The sequence below is a fragment of the Epargyreus clarus genome, unplaced genomic scaffold (assembly GCF_041222505.1).
Source record: "Epargyreus clarus isolate Ecla_fem2 unplaced genomic scaffold, WU_Ecla_fem_2.2 ptg000005l, whole genome shotgun sequence".
In the NCBI taxonomy this organism is placed as follows: domain Eukaryota; kingdom Metazoa; phylum Arthropoda; class Insecta; order Lepidoptera; family Hesperiidae; genus Epargyreus; species Epargyreus clarus.
The window spans coordinates 2856005-2878457 of NW_027332213.1; the positions used below are offsets into that span (position 1 = coordinate 2856005).

The 22453-nt window shown below is 38.4% G+C and overlaps 1 protein-coding gene across 13 annotated transcripts in view; it reads right to left on the bottom strand.

Moving 5' to 3' along the window:
* Positions 1-22453, bottom strand: part of LOC140757931 (ankyrin repeat domain-containing protein 17) — a 61636-nt gene that overhangs the window by 29280 nt on the left and 9903 nt on the right. For 10 of the 13 annotated variants that reach the window (XM_073093842.1, XM_073093840.1, XM_073093843.1 and 7 more), the window contains exons 3-14: positions 10723-10888; positions 9530-9791; positions 8283-8504; positions 7507-7764; positions 6022-6175; positions 4799-5009; positions 4000-4213; positions 3248-3476; positions 2452-2871; positions 1787-1968; positions 724-808; positions 268-327 (exon numbers count right to left, since the gene is read on the bottom strand). In XM_073093842.1, the coding sequence (XP_072949943.1) occupies positions 268-327; positions 724-808; positions 1787-1968; positions 2452-2871; positions 3248-3476; positions 4000-4213; positions 4799-5009; positions 6022-6175; positions 7507-7764; positions 8283-8504; positions 9530-9791; positions 10723-10888 (2463 nt within the window). The remainder of the gene's footprint in view (positions 1-267; positions 328-723; positions 809-1786; positions 1969-2451; positions 2872-3247; positions 3477-3999; positions 4214-4798; positions 5010-6021; positions 6176-7506; positions 7765-8282; positions 8505-9529; positions 9792-10722; positions 10889-22453) is intronic. The other 3 variants (XM_073093844.1, XM_073093846.1, XM_073093841.1) reach the window with 1 other exon arrangement.

A 22453-nucleotide genomic window follows, 5' to 3' on the forward strand; every position in this document is an offset into this window, starting at 1 on the left:
TACGAATGGTTTTTAATGCTTTTACGTAAAATCATGGAAGCGGGAAATTCCTTAATAATTATTATTATCTAGTTAACCCACTTGGACTTAGGTTGTTTTGAATAAATGCTTCATTACAAACACACCGGTCCATCTAAGGAAAACTGTTCACATTAGAGCTCAAACCACAAAGCGAACACCCAACGCCAACACTCCCCACAACAATGGACACGAGCGGGTACGAGGCGACGGTTACACATGGGCGGTATCGGTACGGAGGCGACTTGCCTTGCGCGCAGAACTGTAGGTCCAGGGCGTGCAGCGCCGACGTGGCCAGCGTGGGCGGACCTTCGTAAATAATCTTAGCTTGAATATGTGTACAGGGACCCTAACGAGCTAACGACGTGAAATGTAATGTGAAGTCTAATACGTTGTGTTCTGATGGATATCATTCATTCAAAGGGGGAAAAGTATATGAAATTGTAATTGTAGTTTTTTTACAGTTGCTTTAAAAGAATATAAAAGATAATGTCAACTTAATTGTAAATAAATATAAATAAATAAATTGGGTTCACCAATAAGGGCCTAACATCGTAAGCTTAATATATAGATATAATAGAAAATAATTGAAAAAAAAAATAACGAGTGTTTCATAAAATCTAATGGTTACTAATTCAGATAAAACTGTGTGTGTAATGAATATAATAATATGGATATTTGAAGGATGGGATCCATGGTACTTACCGGTGGGATCAGCTAATTCGAGCATGCTCCTCTCAGTCTCTGGCAGTGATTCGTTGCGTGGCTGACCCGCTAATACATCGGGTCTCTGCAAGTTATTAATATTTTTTATAGCTACTTTTTGTATTCACAAAATAGTGTAAATAGTTACAATTGTACTAGTAAGTTTGTTATTAATTAACATATGATTTGTCATAAATGGTCTATATTGTTCTAATTTTTTTCTACATTCATATAGTGCTTTTCAAACAGTTGCACTTTTAAGTGTCAACTATTTATTCTAGAATTCCTTTTATAAACCTACAATATCTAAATACATGTGATCTATTGTTACCTACAGCAAGTTCAAATAAACGAACTACTTCACTAAAACGAAGTAACGATTTACAAATAAATTACATTAGTTATGGGAATACCATGAATATCCTATGATCCTATTATGTCATGTAATATCACTGTGACAAATTCACTTTACGACACTCACACAAATCAATTTCTCAATTCCATGTTTACTTTTAAATTTCTTGGTAACATCCATCCATGTAAATCCGGGAGGGAGGGATAATTTTGCTATATCTTGATGAAATATCTAATTTGAAGAAAAGGAGTTAGTCAATATACAAATTATTCACGAGTATGTTTAAATTAAATACGTCGTGTCGTATTTTAATAGTCATACGATTCAAAACAACTACAACCCTGATATTGTGTAATATCTTTTCTATTCCCCTTATGTACGTCGACTAATCTAATGTTCGTTGTTCAGAGGTATCGTAGATATAGGTATACAAGTTCATTTGTTATATATATTATAAAAATTACGCATTTGCACGCAGCAATACTTGTGTTTCCATGGAATCTGGTAGGACTGTTCACTTGTATGGGATATTATGTGATAATAATATGCGTCCCAATGTCCATGTCCACGCACCTGGTCGTCGAGTATGTCAGGTGTTCATGTTATGTGTGAACCGACCTGGTCGTCGAGCATGTCAGGTGTTCGTGTTATGTGTGAACCGACCTGGTCGTCGAGCATGTCAGGTGTTCGTGTTATGTGTGAACCGACCTGGTCGTCGAGTATGTCAGGCGGCGGCGGCAGGTGGTGGTCGGAGTGCGCGGGCGGCGCGCGGCTCTTGCGCGGGCACTTGTGCTTGCCGCCCGCCGCCGCCGCGCCCGCGCCCGCGCCCGCCGCCGCGCCGCCGCCGCCCGCCGCCGCGCCGCTCGCCGCGCCCGCGCCCTTCTTGCGAACTGTGTATGAACATAGTCACGTTTTATCACCGAACGCATATTTTAGCGCCGCGCGGATCACCTACTAGCGCTAACGCCGTAGCGCGGCGCTAGAATACGCACTCTGTGTGGCCAGGCCTTTAATGGTAAATTGTAAAATATGTAAAAGCGTATATAAAATGAAAGGAAATATATTTATGTGCGTCGGCCTGCAGAGACACATACAAATTGTCGGTCACAATATTTTTCTCTTATACTACTACCGAATCGCACCGGATATCTACAACGTGTGTATGTTCTTATGTACCCTAGTGTAGTAATATTTCTAAGCATAGAATGAAACATTTCAACAAATCAATGGATTTTAGTCAGTTTAGATTAACTTCACAATTTAGATGATCCTTTTACCCTGGAAGACATAAACTAACTTACTGGGCAAACTAAATTGACAACCTTTAATCGTAAATCGTAATAAGGTTACTAATTGTTTGAAAATGTACTCACCGTCAAGGTAAACCTTGTTAAAGTTGGCAGGAAGGTCTGGCGCTGGGGCGAGTGCGGGCGCGGGCGTCGGCGCTGGGGCTGGCACCGCGTGCTGCTGCTGCTGCGGCTGCAAAGGGAGTTGCTGCTGCTGCTGCAGGGGGATTGGCTGCTGCTGCTGCTGCAGGGGGAGTTGCTGCGGCGGCTGCTGCTGCAGCGCGTGCTGCGGGAGTGGCGGCTGTTGCTGCAGGGGGAGTGGCTGCTGCGGCTGTTGCTGCAGCGCGTGCTGCGGCAGCGGCTGCTGCGGCTGCTGCAGCGCGTGCTGCGGGTGCGCGGGGAGCAGCGCGCGCTGCGCGGGGGCCCCCGGCGCGGGCGCGTGGCTCAGCCCGAGGGACGCCGCCTGCGCTGCGCTCAGCCCGCCGCTTTCTTCAGCGCCCGTGTTACCTGGTAAATCATTTGTAGTTTAGAGCAAGGAACTAACATTAGCATTATTTTTGTTGTAAATTTATATTGAAATTAATTAAAGTTAAAATTGCAAAATACAATACGCATTGAAACAAAAACATAAAGTATTTAAAACACATAAAACTTTCATTGAATTGTATTTTTTTGCACATTTGCATCGTAAGTAGTCTCTGCCATCAAGTAGCATCTGTAATTACAGATGCGTTGTGCGATGTTCTTGCCACTCCTAAAGACTAAGGTTATCCTATATAATCCTTACTAGTATTTAATGTGTTATGTGTTAATATAATCCCTACTAGTTTTCAATGTGAATTATGTATGATATTATGATAAAAATCACAAAAAAGCGTCTAACCTCTCGGCAACATGACGGAGTGCGGGTAGTCGAGCAGCAGCTGCACGACGGCGGTGTGTCCGCCCTTGGCCGCCTCGATGAGCGTGCTGGAGTTGTCCTTGAGCTTGCGGAAGGGGTCCGCGTCGCACGCCAGCAGGAACTTGACCACGTCCACGTGGCCGCCCGCGCACGCGAGCGACAGCGGCGTGTGGTCGCCGTTCGCCGTCATGCGGTTCACGTCGGCACCTTGCTGCGGGTGGTTTGCACGTTATAAACGTCGGCAATAATTACTTTCGATTCCAAGAGAAAGTTCCCTAGCTGAGGGACGAAAATTGATTCCTTTTTCGTAGATTACTTGCATGTTGTACTATTGCACGTACCAGACAAGATTGCTTCAAGTAAATAGGAGAAAATTAAAACATAATGCGTATTACTCTATCTACAATTTAAAGTTGCAGCAGTCAACTGTTTTAAGTCAACCAAAGGCAACTAATAGTACTATCGGTGGAAATTCATGGAGTAGAATGTTTTAAAGTTTTAAATGAATAGTTGGAGAAAATAGGAGCGTAGGTACTAAAACTCATGTACCATATAAATAAAACTATCACAATCTCCAAATTCACAGCAATAATGTAAACAAGCAGTAACCTATAAGGCGCTGCGTGTACGCGTGTACTGTACGCGTGCTGAAGTAAATTTAACATTTAGTTTCTACACGCTCATGATAACCCTACAGCAACATCACTAAAGCAGCGCAATAACACAACACCAACCTTCCCGACGAGGAACTGCACGGTGCACACGTGCCCCGCGCGGCACGACTTCATGAGCGGCGTGCGGCCGCCCTCGCTCTCGTGCTCGAGCTGGGCGCCCGCACGCAGCAGCAGGTCCGCGACGTCCGTGTGGCCGTTCTCACACGCGTACGTCAGCGCCGTGTCGCCCGTCTGCGTCTGGGCGTGCACGTCCGCGCCAGCGTTCAACAGGTACCTGGACGGACGAACATTATTATTTTAAATGTATGTCACACTTACCACCAAAACCTTAACAGTATCTATTCATTGTTAAGATGTATAACAGATTAAAATTCTTCTAATAAATATTATTGGAACCTTAAAGACGTATAATAAAACAAAATGCACAAAATAGTAGAAGTATAGTAGTAGAAGCAAAGAATAGTAAAGTATTTGACAATATTAAAAAGGTTAAATTAATTTTAATTATGATAGAGAATTAATTTTAAAAAAATCCACAATACAGATCGATGTATTTTTATTCTGCAAATTAAAATATCTAGAACTGCTCCAATTAGACAATCTTAAAATGCATACAATATTTGTATCTATCTTCAGTTAAAAAAAATCCTTCGTGTCGGACTGAAATAGGTCATTTGTTCACAAATGCTGAAATTCATGACACAACACATCCAAGAACACACAATCTAATATACTATACTTACTCCGGTGGTTCGTCGACCCAAAGTGACTCTTGGCCTCCAATACGAGAAGTCGCCATTTCCCCCGACACTGTGTATATAAACTATACGTAACACATTCAAAACAGCCATGCACCAACCTCACGAGCTCGATATGCCCCTCCTGCGAGGCCTCCATGAGCGGCGTGGAGGCGCCGAGCTCCGCGTCCGCGCCCGCCTTGATGAGGAAGTCCGCGACCTCGAGGAAGCCGCCGCAGCACGCGAGCGTCAGCGCCGTCTCCTGCGTCTCGTCCGTCTGCGCGTTGATCGACGCGCCCTGGCCGAGCAGCAGCGCCACCATCTCCTCGTGACCTACACAACATAATGATTGTACATATTTAATTAATAAGTTCAATAAACCAAACGGTACAATATGCATATAATAATTACATAAGCCTAAAAATAAAAAAAAAACATACACCTTCCTTGGCAATCGGATAGAATTATGACTGAATTAAACGTCTTTCTCGTAGTAAATACAACATGAATATTTAAAGAATTTTGATTAATATACAAATTATCAAGAAGGCGTGATGTTCTATAGTTTCATATTTGTCGCTCACTCGCTCCTAAACGCTAGAACAAAATTTCAAATAGGGGGAGAGGCTCGCATGACTTTCAGAATAAACTTGCAATAAGTCTATTGCGCCAATAACCAACTTTATTGTCCTAACATTATTTAACATTTTGATAGAAAATAATAATCACAAGTCTTGAAGTCAAAACATTATATATAGCATAGATTTGTATAATAAAAATGTTGATTGATAGAAACACGCCCGATTCCAGACATTAAATACAAGTTAACACTCATCCAGTGTCTTGCGTTAGTGACGTCATAAATCGTCACATAACGACGCAGTCACATAACAACAGCGTAGCACTACGGGCGGTCGACGCTCGTCAGGCACATATCAATTTAAATATTTAATTGTTTCTGTGTCCACGGCTTGACACTGAAATGCGCCATTCTCATTATAGATTTTTATTACTTTGTTCAATTAATTAGCAACCGAGAAAGTACGTCCAGCATGAAGAAGCACGAACAACGGTTCCATCTGACGGTGAGTAACCACTGTAGCCCATAGTTTATAACTAACTTAGATAGTGCATAGAATAGAGTTTTTACATGAAGTCTATCACAAATGCGATGCCACCCTTCTTCATCCGTCAGGATTGATGTAACTTCTCATAATTATGTAAAATCAGCGAGCATCCACACCCTTCCATCTAAATACTTCAAGTTAGGAATTGCTATGGCAGTAATAGCTCTCCGCTCAAACCACACTGATTCCACCACATTCCAAGTTTATGTATATCGTACCCTCCCTAGCGGCCTCCATGAGCGGCGTGTAGCCCTCGTCGTTGACCTCCTCGATGTTGGCGCCGCGCTCCAGCAGCAGCATGGCGAGCTCCACGTGGCCGCCGCACGCCGCCAGCGTCAGCGGGGACTCGAAGCTGTCCGTCGGCATGTTCACCTGCCACCGGAGAACAATATTACGTTATGTTTAAATATACTAACAAGATGGTATATTCAAAACAGATTCAATGTGGAATTTTCTTAGAACGTTCATAACATCATTTTCTAAGTGAAATGTAAGTAACAAACATGTATACCATAATCACGCTAAAGTCTATGATTACAAATTAACCACAAGTAGGTACAAAATGATTTATTTAAAGACTTGTGAAGGTTATTGATACTACGTATATGGGGTAAGGAACGTAAATTCTTTGTTATACAGCAATCTTTTTTTTCGAAAATTCATGTAATTTCTCATTTTTAATCTAACATTTTTTTAATCCAAATACATATTTAATATCATTTTTTTAATATTAAGATCCACTTACTATTTCACGGCGTATTTACTTCACCACCATACATACGTAAGGCTCTATGTCGAACTAACTCTCACAGTTACGTCACTCGCATTAAAACCTATGCGTGAACTGACGCAAGCCACTGATACTATGGTCGTTTATAAGACGTTCAATAAATCACACTGATTGAATGGTATGTCACAATTACTTTCTATGATGAAAAAGGCAATTTTAAATATGTGCATCACATAAATCATAAAAATGCATATCACACGTCTTGCAAACTCAATCCATTCATACCGCAATTGCACTCTAGTAAACTGTTATTTTATGAAAAACGACGACAGGCTAAGTTTATACTTAACATTTTAGATTGAATCCGACCAGATGATTAAAAAGCAAAGGGGAAGGCTTACATGGCCAGGTCTCTTAGTAATTTATTAGTAGTATAAATAGGCTAGAAGTATATTTTACGTCTTGGTATTCGAATACAGGGGGTGGAATTCAAGAAGACACCCTATTAGTGATTTGTGCGTTTGCGACACGTCCGCCTCTCGCCGCTACCGAAGCAAGACTGACGACTGACAGTGACGGGTTGAAATCTCATATTTATTATAAAAAAAGCGGGTAGTACAACACACTAACGACAGCATATATCAATTGTTAACCAGCACCACTTTATTGACATTATATTTTTAAATAATAAATAGCTTATGAACACGTAGTTCATCTGATTCACGCCTCATATGTGCAAGGCTACATTACAAAACAACCACAGATGATAACAACACAAAACAAAAGCGTCACACGAAACCTAAATGTCTCCCGACCCTTAATTATCAACCCCTAATTGGCCTTACGTCGGCGTTGCTCACATTTACACCGTTCATCACGAGACATATCACAACACACACCACACAATAAATTATATTCTAATAAATATACATAATATATATCGAACGGTAATATATCAGCAACTAACACCAACCTGCGCGCCCGAGTCCAGCAGCAGCCGGGCGACCTCCACGTGTCCGTCCATGCTCGCCTCCATGAGCGCCGTGTGCATCTCGTCGGTCTTGTGCTCGCGGTCCGCGCCCGCGGCCAACAGGAAGCGCACCATGTCGAGGTGGCCCTTGTAGCACGCGAGCGTCAGCGCTGACTCCTTGAACTCGTTGGAGTGTGTGTTGATGCCGGCGCCGTGCTCGAGGAGGATCTTTGCTACGCCCACGTGGCCCGCGGACGCCGCCTGTGGATAATGAACGAATATTTTTTAATTTCATTTTTGCAGTATAATCAATGGCTGCAATTGATTAAGGCCAGATTGCTTTTGCAGAACATTCATTACAAACAGATCAGTATAAAAAGTATAAATAAACAATCTAACTTCATTTTTCGCCATATAACAGCTGTGTGAAGATATCGTATTCTAATTTGTAAGGTGGTTATAAGATTAACTACACATTAGGGGTGGCATGATGATAGAAAATTGATGTTAAGGATATCGAAGTCCTCACTCCTATCATTGTTATAAATTACAAATGTCCATTGACAGTATACATAATATTGACACAATAGGATTGCATGTTAGTGTATAACTTTAGATTTACTTGAGACAATCTGATCTAAGTTCCATTAGGACTTAGGATGTAGTGGGTAGAGGCATGAACTGAAGAAAGCCATTTGTTTACCTACTTTTCAATCTCCACAGTCCACTCACTTACAGACCCACGCACCGATCACATTATAGTTATGAACGCAACGTACCTCCATAAGCGGCGTATGCCCATTCTCGTTGTGGTCCTCGACGTGAGCGCCGTTCTCGAGCAGCGCTCGCACGCACTCCTCGTGTCCGCCGGCGCACGCGTACATGAGCGGCGTGTTGCCGGAGCCGGACACAGCGTTCGCGTCCGCGCCGTGGGCGATCAGCAAGCGCACGATATCCACGTGGCCCGCGCTCGCCGCCTCCATCAAGGGTGTGCAGTCGCCCTAAACACGAAAGAAAATAAAAATTTTTTTCTGAACTGGATCTTTTGAAAGAGTGTTTACGTGTTAAATATTTCAAGTTTATATAGGTATTCGTGTAGCACAATAATATTATGATGTTTACGAGTAAACGCTGCAATACAATATTCCTTGAAAAACTGAGATTAGTAATTTAATAAGTAAATACTAAATAATCAGTAGATAAACTTCGGTAACATTTCAAAGTGGCTTCTGCATTCAAGATAACATACACAAATATAACATTAATAAAAAGAAAACTAAATGAATGAAAGGCAGGCTTTGAATCAAATGACAAACTTGATTATCAATGATTAATCGTCGTCTATATAAATAAAAAAATGCATTGCCATGCTCATGTATTTGCTTTTGAAATTGATTGCAGTGCATGTTTCTCTTGAGAAGGAAGTTGTTTTTGCGCGTTAGAGAAGACATGAGAACATATTTCCTGTTAGGCCAAACATTCATGCTTGTGAAGCGGCCGCGTTCTAATGGACGGAACACTTACGCTTAGTGGATATTAATTAAAAAGACAACGTGATACGCAAAATAGGGTGTGACTGAGCTTTATATTTATTGTATGCACTTCCACTAAAACGTTACATAGATATTCAACGTTATTTATTAGATTATTGAATATGAAGGCAACAAAACAATAATATTTTGTGACATTTCGAATTACAAATCTGTCGAAATGAACAAATGTCAAGGATTAAACAGCAATAGGTAGATCATAAATCGCAAATTCAGTAGTAATATATAAAATAATGACATTTTATTTACTTATCTTATAAATGGCTTTACAAATATTACCTTGATAATCGGAACATAAATCTCGTTTGCAGCTATAATATCGTAATTGTAAAAGTTTGTTTGTCAATAAATATTTTAGCGATAACATTTATAAAGTTAATTAACTATAAAGAACTTCGTGCAAAAGGAAGCCATCTATCTATCTATTGCCGTGTATCGGCAACGCAAAGTTAGACGATACAATCTCCTAGACTGACCTTGATGCCGCGATCCTCAACGCTCGCGTGCATAGCGAGCAGCACCTGCGCGAGTTCGTAGTAGCCGGCGGAGCAGGCGAGCGAGAGGAGGGACTCGCCCTCCTCCGTGGTCTCGTGCACGGAGCGCCCCTCCGTGAGCAGCTTGCGCACGGTGCCCACGTCGCCGTCCGAGCACGCCTCCGCCAGCGACGGCGCGCCGTCCGCGCCCACCGCCGCGCCGCCCGTCGGCGTCGTGCCCGTCGCCGTCGACCCGCATTGCGTCCTTACACCAACAAACGTACCACACTCAGCGACCACATCGTAACGAAACTGTCTTCCGACATTCGCTAAATGTTATCAGATAAGATCAAAGCTTCACGAATCATTGTCACAGGCCGCGTCGATCGGACAGACCGGAGAATCAGACCGTGAGGTCGATTCGATCGCAATCTGCCCGAGAGGCAGGCCCGATTTCCGACTCTATCTCGGATTATCATCATTTAAGTTATGCGACGAAACGTTCGAACAAATAGAATCGTATATATTTTTCACGTAAACAAAATAAAGAAAGTTCGAACGCTTGGAAAGTGGTCTCCGTTTTACGTAATACGATATAACTATAACGATCCGCGTTTCTTAGAACACATCGAATGGACGTCACTCACTTGATCATTATAATAATTGTAAAATTATATGCAACTAATCGTACTCGATAGGCCCCAAGAAATCGTATTGCATATTCATAGCGCTCATAAGACTTTCTTTGGATACATTAATAATAAAGTGTCATAATGCACCGTAGTAGAGCATCCACATTAATGTCCATCATTCGTTTATTTGATAAATTATTATCTGTTTTTTTGTTTGTAGAGAAAACACAACATTATTATAATTAGTATTAACATGTCATAAAAATATTACGCAGTATGAGATTATACGACCAGGTGCTAGTTTTCTTTCTTATAGGAATTATACTTTTAAATTAACTACCTGCGGATCAAAACCTAAGCAAAATTTCATTCCATATTATGTTATTTTATGTTTAGTGTATAAAAACTTTCCATAGCGTTCAATCCACGAATGTGTGATTTGGGCTAACACAGCCAGATCTTAGACTACTCTAAGATCTGGCTGTGTTAGAACAAATCACACATCGATTCTACAATCGTCCACACAAGTTACGCATAGACACCTATAACTTATAAAGTGCTTACGGCTTGTCCTGTTGGGGCAGGCGGAGTTGCGCGGGCGGCTGGTCGCTGCGCATGCGGGTGAGCGCCGCGGCCGCCTCGTCGAGCGCGCACGACACGGACGACGTGAGCCGCCTCAGCACCTCCGGGTCCGCGAGGTGCTTGCCCTCGCCGGACAGCTTGCCGATACCTGCGAAAAAGATAAAACTATGTAGATTGATCTTTTTACATGAACATTCTTCCCCGCCGTTTTAGGTAACATAAGTAGCAAATGTTCTCGTTGTTGTAAATGAAATTACGGGAGGGTGTGGACACACACCGGTGATCCAGTTTAAATAGAATTTTTACATTGAAAATGGATGACAGATGCATTGTTGCCTATAAGAAATAGTCAATTTAAGGTAACAATTTTTGGTAAATGTGGTTTAAAAGATTTATTAAACAAGACTCATCCATAGTGGTAAAGTCGCCAATACTCCTAAATGTGGCGATGATTTCATTGTAATCAAACCGTGTAGAGTTCTACCACCAAATTTCACAGTGAATTCTATAAAAGCAAGGGAGAATAGTTCAACTTTTCTCTCTTGCTTTTGTCTTCATAGTGTACAAATGAAAGAACAGAAATGTTGACGTAAAACTATGTCTATACCATAAATGTATAGTGTGGGCGATGATGACCCGTCTGTAGTAAACGTCGAAAAGAAACTATGTTCGCGGACTACGCTTCTCTTATTTATTTAAATTTGATAGACAATTTACCTTCTCGGCATAAAGCCCGCTTTTTAATACGTTTTATTAGCTGCAGTTGTATACAACTAACAAACGAACTATGTAAACAAATTTACGAAGTCGATTTTAACCTACTTCCAATGTAACTATTTGAAAACATTAATACAATACATTTCTTTAGTAGCATCGTGTTGATCTGATCATGGAGACATTCGTTTGATAAAAAACGTCTTTAAAAGTGGATTCATTTGAGTCCTCTTAACGAGTCTAATACATATACACTTGGTCACGAGGTCTAATGATATATTTAGATAGAAAGCGAAACGTTAATAGCATATCTTTATAGTTTTTAACCAATTTCGAAAAAAGGAAGAGAGAAGTTGTATCTTCGTATGTATTTTAATATTTTGTATTTTAAATAAACTATAATTTATGGTTATTAAACGTCTTATTCGACCTCAAAATGTTTTAGATCTAAATATTATTGGCGCAGATATCTATGCATACGGAAGAGGATGTTGAAACTATGCTTCCACCCGCGGCACCGCCTTGCATGCAGTTCCACGAACTGTGTTCCGATATTTAAGCAGAAATCAAACATGTTTTCCAAGTAAAAACATTCTATGTCATTTGTAACATAGTCTTTTATCAGTTCCCGTAACATTGGTTCATGTAATAGAATTGTTAGCATATGTAAACAAAAAATAAATAAAACAGGTTTACGAGTTTTGGCTTTTGTTCAATTAAATGCTACCCATCAAAAAACATGTTTTGCAAAAAACAAATATACAAAATGAATGTTGTGTTCATCATTATGTATTCGGCAATTGTATATAGCTTCGTAATTTACAAGGTAAGTTATCTGCATATAACTTGGAGCTATGAACATTCAGTTCAAAGAGTCATGTCTTCATCTTTGCAAGAACAGCAACTATCGATTGCGCCGAGTTCGCACGAGGCCAGTGCTTAAAGCTACGAGCATGATAGTATTATCGTGCTAGATAGCTCGTACAATATCTTTATAACAATATCTGCTATATTTTTAGATGATTCTTTGAAAATTTAAAGCCTTTAAACATTTCCATTGTTATACCTATTTCCGTCTGTAAAATTGCAGTACTTGCGTGAAATCTTCAAACTTAAGTTTTCTGGGATGCTAACGCTTTCTGCATCATATGCAAAAAAGGTCTCGGTAAAGCAGATCCTGTCTTTGTCAGATTACTAATTGCAATTTTCATGTAGGCCTGCTGTTCTATATGTTATATAGTTACATTCAGGTGAACTGTTTGCAAAAAAACCAATGATCCTGTCCTGGAGAGTAATTCCAGTATGCTAAATATTATACAGTACTGTTCAGAATGAAACCGTTTAATAACATTGCATTATCCAAATGACGTCACCGTGTAAACGCAACTTGACAACAATCATAGACAGTTATCGAAACCGGCTCTTGACAAATGAAGACTATATATTTTTAGCACTCGGCCGAATTAAATGATTGTGAACTAAATATACCTTATGAATATTCAACCGTTGCATTTGGTGAATACGGTATCTGTCATCAATCTTAGACAGTTGAAAGGGTTAATCAGTTGATTTATTATAATTACAATGAAAACACTGCACTAATATATAAAAAATGAAACTTTGGTGCAAATTATTTTTTAAAAGTATTCGAGATTCGAGGCTGTCGCTTGCACCCACAAGAGACGCCACCTATATAAATACGATCGATATGATAATCTAACGATATCAACACTACGACACACTTTGGCCGCCCTTCTTCGAAACCAAAATAATTCGCCCGCCGACTTATACACCCAAATACTTATCGACATCCTTCACGAAGCCTTTGCAGTGTATCTGCATGGCTTAAGACTAACCGAGTAGATACAAGCGATCAGACACACAGGAAATGACCTCCAAAAAAATTGCACTCAACACAAACCAATGTCGACTTGTGTCTATTAATGTAATTTTAGTAGTAAGCACACAAGGGCGACGTTGGCTAGTATTAACCGAGTCCCGAGCACCCGGCGAAAGGTTCTGCGTGACATAATCGCGAGTAATTGGCATTACAATAATTACCAGGGCTGTACAAGTAAATTCTGTAACGTGGTTATTGTTCTAAAGGTTGCTGACGAAAGCGAAACGATTTTATTTTTATTACATCTCTTTTCTTATTACATCTCAAAATGCTTTCTATTTGTAGATAGCACAGTTTCTTTCAGAATATGTTAGCGTTGAACTTAATTGCCAAAACACGCGACGAAATGAGAACCTCTTTCCCTTGAGAAGTCGGTTAAATATACAGTCACCGACAAGTCTAAGTGTATGTTGACTGACCCCATAAACTGCGATGGTCCATGGATCATAAAACGACTAAAAAGTGCATCCATGAGACAGAACAACGGTGTTTGTCAACCGTTTTGAAATTATTTGGGAACTATCGACCATATTTGATAACTTATTTTTAACAAAATGAAATCGTTACAGAACCCGACGGCGCTACGCGACTTCGCACAAATCAAAGAGCGACCAAGTTTTATAACTTTAATTCTGAAAGCAAAGTTACTTGACTGTCGCTACAGCCAGCTGAGTTCTACTTGTATTGCACATAGTAGTTGAACATAATAACTTTTAAGGGTGTTGTTACGTCATAATCGCGAGTAATATAAGTTTTTTTACAGGTGGTAGAACGCCTCATACTTCTTACTCTGGAGGCAACACCGCCACACCTATTTCTGCAATCGATACATAAAGTAATAAGCGCTGATATGTTATGTTCTGATTTAATGGTTATGGTAAAAGACAGACCTTATGAACAGTTTATGAAGTATTCCAAATTAGTGTGAAACCACTGTTTCCGACCTCAGATAGAAATGTATTCTAATCCTATCTGAGATTGATTAAATACGTCCAATTTATCATATATCACTTATCATCAGGTAGACTGTATCTTGTTATCTACTTCATTAAAATAAAAATAAAAAAACAGAGCGAGTTGTGTCTAATGCTGGCAAGTTCAACCTCGGCATATGGGTCGAGTGTCCAGACGGAGTTCGGGTCAGATGGCAATCGCGACGCGAGAACCTTCCTCCTACATAATTTACGTAGATTCCACCTGGACACTCGTAATAGAATGTAAATGTTTGCTTTAGTCTTATTTACCCCGCGATAGATTGTTTTCTGTTAACTGGAACAATGCCGATAATGATGTTATGACATAATAGGTACGAGAGTACATATTAAAATCAATTAAATATTACATGGATCGCAGTGCAAGCGCCGCACTATTAGGATCCGTGTAAGATAATTTTTATTACCTATAAAGATGTATATCTTTCGAATAACTAACTATGATTGGCAGTTTATTGTTTTGCTTAAATGGTAAATGCTGCATTCAAACAATATTTGTAAGGGGATAAAAAATGATTAACCAACTTAAAAATGAGATTCTCAATGTGATTTTTTTGTGTCTTGCAGATCAAATGTCGTCCTAGAGATCTATATCAGCCAAATTGTATATAACTATAGTAGTGAACTTACGCTCTATAATAAAGACACCGTCATACAACGTACAGTTAAAATGAATATCTAATGATCCTTTAATGTCGGATATATTGTCTCTTCGCCGATATTGTATCGTTCGTTGACACGTTTACCAAAATACAGAGCTTTACAAAGAGGTGCGCAATATTCGCGACGTCACGCCACCGATAACATTGACGGTATGTAATGAATGAAAACGGCGTACAGTTTTGGATTCTACGTGCCCTTTTATCAGCATACAGACATCGGCGCCGGCGGTAATGAAAAAGCACTAAAGATAGACATTCAAATAAATGAACGTTTTTCCCATGTCTGGGGTTTAAGAGGAAATATATATTCTTTAATAATAATCATCCAACTTGTTAGACAACTGTGGGATCCTTTCATTGCGAAACAACGCGTGGAGAGCGGTATGAAAACATGTAGGTACAGCGACATCTATCGATCACGGATTAATTAAATAGTTCCAAGTAATGAGAGAAAGAAATTAATTGGAACAATATCGTGGAACAGTATCGTAAATATAACTGATGATATGGTAATGGAGACGAATTTCTCACGACTGAACCACAAGCGATACCCAATTGTTTCTAACATTTTCAGACTAAAAAATATAGGCTACATTAATTCATCTACTATTGCGTGAAAAATCAGTCACAATCGTTTTAGAAATTTCCAAAATTAGACTGTTTAGACAGACAGAAAAAATTATAAAACTAATTGTATGTTCTGAAGCCGAACAAATGAGCATATGAGTGTAGAGTCACGGACATTTCACATTTCAGTTATATTTGTTTGCACAGATGTAAATATAAATGTGCAATAGTATTAAGTAAAGCGGCGGACAACATCCCACGTAGATACTTAATAGGTTGTGTTGCAGAAGTCCAATTATAGAAATATTCGAAGCGAGTTTACAATTTCATATCACTATAACGCAGATATGGTTGTATACAAGCGATATTTTGTTTTCACATCAATATGGAAAACTGTTTATAAAAATCAATACCGGAAGCGCATCGTGTCACCTATGTAGAGTTGGTAATTTTTTATTAACTCATATTGGATTGAATTGCATTCGCTTCATCTCTTTTTCGCCGCAATGATCGTTTTGGAGATAAAGAGAGAGGTAAAAAATAAAGATTTAAAAATGATTTTAGTACCACCTTTGGTAATTTGGTTTTGTGCACTTGTCGATGTCGATGGTTTTGCTTTAACAGTAAGCTTTGTGTAGTATATTGATATGATACGATATTAACGAAAACGGTTTCCAGTTAGGTTATGATATGTCGGTACTACGCCTACAATAACGATATTGCGAACCATAAAGTAAAATTACCCTTAGTAGGGGCCAAAGTAGATTATCGATCACATGAGTAGTAGGTTGGTGCGATTCCATGAACTGCATTGTCATTGGTCGCCAGTCGTCAGGTCTTCGTCCATTCTCCATTCATGTTTACAAACGTGTAATGTTCGTCCTAATTAGCACGGTTGTATAGTAAGCGCTATGTTAAGTTGTATGTCAGCGTGTTGTAATATGATAATTCATGTACCTACCTAGTACCTACCTATGTTACATTCATTATATGAAACTCATGAAGTTTTAGTTTAGGTCGCTCGATATTATAGCAGCCCGCGAAATAAAGTGTATGAGAAATGTATGGGTCTAAAACAATATGTCTCACGTATAACATTTTCCGTTTTGCATTCGTATGCTGTATAGCCGAAACACTTCCTAAATCTGTCATAGAGCAATGCTGCTATAATGGTCTGAAAGATACGATACGTAAATAAAAATGGAAAGAAGAAAGTCTCATATTTATCTAAGTCCTCCCCAATGCAATACAAGACACATGGACTTATATTTCCTACTTCAACAACAACAAAACTAGTTGGAAACAATTCCAAGAAATCGCCATTACAACTCTATGATACATTGCATTAATATTTTACATACATTTGCTCGGCTCCTTCGCTAAATGCAGCCTTCGGGCTTTCCCAGTATCGATTTTCGGTCGATACAAATATTTACATAGCAGACGAGAGCTTGTTTGTTCTACATCTAGGTAGGCATTCACTTGAACTAAACGCACATTGCATACGTATATGTTATTGTATGATAAACTTACTTATATTAATATTGTTATCTATTTACACTGTAGTTATATAATTGTAATAAATCACAACAAATAAATAAATGTCAATTTTGCGTGTGCATATGAAAATAGAAAGTAAATGGTCGTCTTGTATAAATGATGGTCATTTACCTAATCTCCGAGCCCAATTTTCTGGATAGAATGGTCTCGATATTATATGTCGGTTTTTATAACATGAACTTATTTAGCTTTACACACAAAAATACTACAAAATCGCGGGGGAGAAGAGTATCAAAAGGTAAAAGCTTTTTTTTTCTAAATATGGTAGTACTATTATGTCTATATGTATAGACATAATTTATTTAGGCTAATCATTCCTAAATAGAAATTTCATGGGACAACTATACAATAGCCACACAATAGCGCCCTCATGAGATATAATCATGTCATCATCTATTGGAAAATTATATTCGTCGTATTAAAGAGTAATTTGTATCGAATAATTATTTTAATTCGTCCAATACAATTTCAATGAAACTAATCTACGTTTATTCCTCGAGAAAAATGCTTAAATCATTACCATTATAAATAACAATTTATCCACTGTTTCAATTTAAATTTGATATTTTTTGTATGCGGAAATTTCGATCTTTGATAGGCTTAATTAAGATAGATAGAGTACTAATAACGCGCGAATTAAACATACAATTACTTCTTTGCAATTTATTTTTCTTAACTTTAAAGTTAGTAATGAATACGAATATCTGAATAATGAAGGCATTATGCAAATGTGACTAGCATTTAGCGCGATAATTTTCTAATAGCATAATAAGGCATTAGACATTAAATCGATAGCCGGGGGGTGTGGTGCGTTCGTTACATTGTGGAATTGCGTTAAATAATGCAATAGACTTTGTTTCTTCTGACCTACATTATTCCTTATTTTATAATATACTAGCTGACCCGGCAAACGTTGTGTTGCCATATAAATAAAAAAAATGTTAAGGGTAAACAACCCATATCACTTAGGGTTATGAAAAATAGATGATAGCCGATTCTCAGACCTACAGAATATGCATATAAAATGCGGTGAAAATCGGTGATGCCGTTTCGGAGGAGTACGGTAACTAACACGAGACACGTGATACGAGAATTTTATATATAAGATATTTTTAATATATGCATATTTAAATACAAAGGTACCTTTAAGGTAGTGGAGCCCATCATTATTTAACTGCGACAGAAGCAGTGTTTCAACAGCACTATCAATCATTGCTGTATTTTGGTTTGAAGGGCATTCCCTAGAGATAAGACTCAATTTGCAATCTGGGTCGATTGTGCACACCTTCCACCGAAACCCATAAATGCTTTCCACTAGATATAAACGTACTACAATCTACCTTCCGCCATCTACTCTGCCACTGCTTCAATCAGAAAGCATATAGCTATTTCAATTTTTTTTTACCGGAGACACTGAACTGAGGTGTAGCGTCATTAATCATTCATTCATTCAACAAAATATCATGACCGAGTATCGATTTTAGAGTTTGTTTGAAAATTGTAACGTCAAATTTATTCCGACTACATTTTTGCAACACATGTTCCAGGTCGGAACTGAATAGCTTTGGGACACTCTTAATCATACGAGTCTCAAAATATGACAAAATAAAAATTAACTACACATCTCAATGGGGTGCCAGTAACTAGTTAATCATGGTTCGAATACCTCACCTGTATTCCTACTACATCCATAACGACAAAATAAATATAAATCCGATTCAGAGACGAATTTTTATTTCGTATCGAGTAGTAGTTGTAAATCTTTTTATTATGCAGATGCCGATCCGAAGCACACTTGTGGTGCGAGCGTGCAAGGAGCACGTGTGAACATCATTACTGTTTTGACGGTTTTTTTGTTGGACATCAAGTACATCGGAATTCAGATCACAAGTCCACATGCACGAACCACATTTCCACCATACAGTTGACGTAATAACTGTTCGGGGCAGTATAACGAGCGTATTTAAAACATCTAACGGACCAAGCCGCAAACATGAGTAATGTGAAAATTTACATTTACAATTGATACACTAGGTCCGAACCAACGAAGTTATTGGTTAAGGTATACAAATCTAAACCTAGGTTTCCATTTCAATTTCGCGTCAAGTTCCATGGACAGGAAGACGTATGTTAGATCATTTACTGTTAATATCAGTTCTTGGCTTGAATAATCTTGTATTTTCTTTTTTTCCTCATTAATTACTAATCTTAACATCTTTACTTTTAGTTACAAATATTATCCCGTTCCCCATATTCACAAATATACAAACGCCGGCGAGAACTAAGTACTCTCAGAGCGAATTATTCACCGTAAACCCATCTCGAATGCACCGCCAAGATTAATCGGGAAACCGAACTTTCCCCAGTGAAACTCGTTAATTCTCTAAATTAGATTTCCTAATGCCGACACCTCACAACTTTCTAGGAGTTTAAACTCGTCCTTGTTTTTCCTAAAGGTCCTCGGGTAAGTGTAGTAGGGGTAGGGTAGTAAGTTTATGTCCAAAATTTGTAGTTCGTCTAAGTATACCGTTCTCGTATAACATTGAAAGTACATTTTGTTTCTTTTCAAAGTATCACGTAATCATTCTTACAAACATTTCAAGTCAAAGGTCCTTTGTATCGAAAAAGTGATTGTATGAGGAATCTTTATAATTTAATTCTTTACTCGGTCACGTGGCTCTTGTAAAATAAACTTCTTTGTGGGATGGAAAATTTATTGACTTTTCCAAACAAAACTCAAGGAAACGTGAGCTACAAAAATGAGTTTACTAACTAAAGTCAACTAAGAGCAAAGTACCCGTTATTTATGTTACGTTATAAAAGGTCGTTTGCTAGACTCAATTGCATTTACCGTCCAGACAAGTCTAACATTGATACACCTATCAAAACACAAAAGATTAAAGTTTGTAAAAAGTGAGATATTGAATTTTATGGAAATTTGTAGCCATCGTGCATGAAACGGAACCGCATAAGAAAAAAGAAGTGCCCACAAAAAGAATTGAAATCCCATCAAAGGCATTCCTGTAAAAAAATATACAAAGTCTTGCAACACTTTCGCCGGAATGTTTTGAGATCCCAAGAAGAACCAAGTCAACCATTCTATGACTTTTACTAAAGATTAGCTAATTGCTCAGTAGCTGTTTAAAGTTTCATATTTTTGTGAATGTTCGCAACAAATCACCAAATTAAATATAAATTCTAAGAATGATTTTAGATAGGATATGTTTCAATTTTGCCATTTCCGAGAGTTTATATGGAGTAGTTGTAACTAGACATTTTTTCTCCATAACACACAAGTTCAAAACACACGATAAAATATAAAAACAAATTATAATCCATAAGGTTATTGAATTACGCAGTTCGGTAACAATACATCATCATTACTATTTGTTGTATAAATATAAAGTTTTTCAAGGTAACGAACTGAAGCGGGCCAAAGGCCACAAGGGAGTCGCTGTAGTTAATTCAAATATCAGAACTAGTAATACATTAATTATTATGATGGAGTGGTGATAAGAGTATTTTAACTATGTATAAAAAGGTAAAAATAACACGGAACGACGCCGACGTTTCTTCGAGAGGTCCGTGCACAAATGGGCGAAGGATTCGTTGTGGAGTGACTTCAGAATTACTACCAACAAATCTATTTATGCTGTACACCAATAGTATACGCAGATTTGAGATGCTCCGTAAGTAGTCAGTCGGCTATCAACATCCAAAATCCAAACCCTTCCACCGATACGCTGAATTGCTTTACGCTAGAAATCGGTATGGCTATAACTCCCCGGTCGATCCATATTAGCTCTACCACCGTTCAATTTCAACGATAATGTCAGGTGAACTCCATGCCCGGTAGCTGTATTGTCAAAGAGCATTATCTAAATTAAGGCTAATATTATAAAAGCGAATCTGAGTTTGTTTATTCGTATGTTTCCTACACTTCTTAACTACACACACGTCTTAACTAGGTACATAATCGCTTGTCATGAAATTTGTACATACGTTTTCAGGGGTTTGAAAAATAACCATTGCACCTATAAGTGAAATGACACTTATTGCTCATATACATATAAAGTGTACCATGGATTTAACAGTGATTACTTCGTTGGTGCAACTTATAATAACCTAAGTACCTGTCGGCGATATCCCACTACCGCACTTTATTAATAAACTGAACGAAACTACTTTAATATGAGAATCACTTTTATTCACTTTTATTTACAATTCAGCAGAGTAACGGCTTACACGACTGACTAAATGCGAATGAACCACGCTCTACCAGCGCGTGGACTTAAATACTACTCGAGTGACAAACAGCGTAAGAACTACCCTCTCACATCACTTGTTTTGTTATAACAAGTGACGTGATTCACAATAAATTTAACTATTAATAAAATAACTTTATATTTAAAATATTGTTTTAAAAATACGAGAATAAATATTTAATATTATTATAATTCATATAATTTATTTGGTATGACTAACAAAGTGTGTTGAAGTACTACCGGAAGTCGTCCATATTTTAATCTAAATATTAATTCCACATTGACAATCAAAATTAACATGATAAACATTAATATTATATATTATAAAATGTCTCGCCGCCCATATACCCTTTTATCCCGAAAAAAAGTATCGTTCCCGAGGGATAGATAAAAACCTCTGAATGCGAGCGAAGTCGTGTGTAAAGGCTAGTAGTATATAAGTAAGTTAATAATGTCTGCGTCACGTTTATTTACCATTAATACCCACACACCCGACCAAAAATAGAACCTTATTAAGAGTTTGAAAAGTGCTACTTTAGACCTTTCTATACACGAAACGTTTTCTGAGAACTTTCTTTCGGCTTAAAGAGTTATTCGTATACTCATAGTAGACACGAGTTCGTTACAAAAGTACGTGGATTAGTTATTGATCCCCTAGCCTCTTAGACTATTTTAATGAATTTACCACGAGCGTAGAAAACCTTCGCAGTTATATCGATTAAACATAAAGGTGAGGTCATGTACACCAAAAAATGAAATATGGTTAATGTATTCTATGTGACGTTTCAGTATTTTGTAATGTAGACCAGACGAAACTCCTAATGGGTAGAATCTTTTTGGAAATAATGAGTCTGTGTGAATTAGCAACCTTATACGGGGGTAGAGGACAGCATGCTGATTGGTTCACCTAGTGAATTATGACTAACCACTGATTGGCTTTCGGCAAGTCGCAACGCATAACGAGACCTATAATATTTATACCTATGAGTGAAGCTTCATATAGGATCTACTTGACACATTTTGTACTAGAACATTTCCTATGTCTTTCTCTAG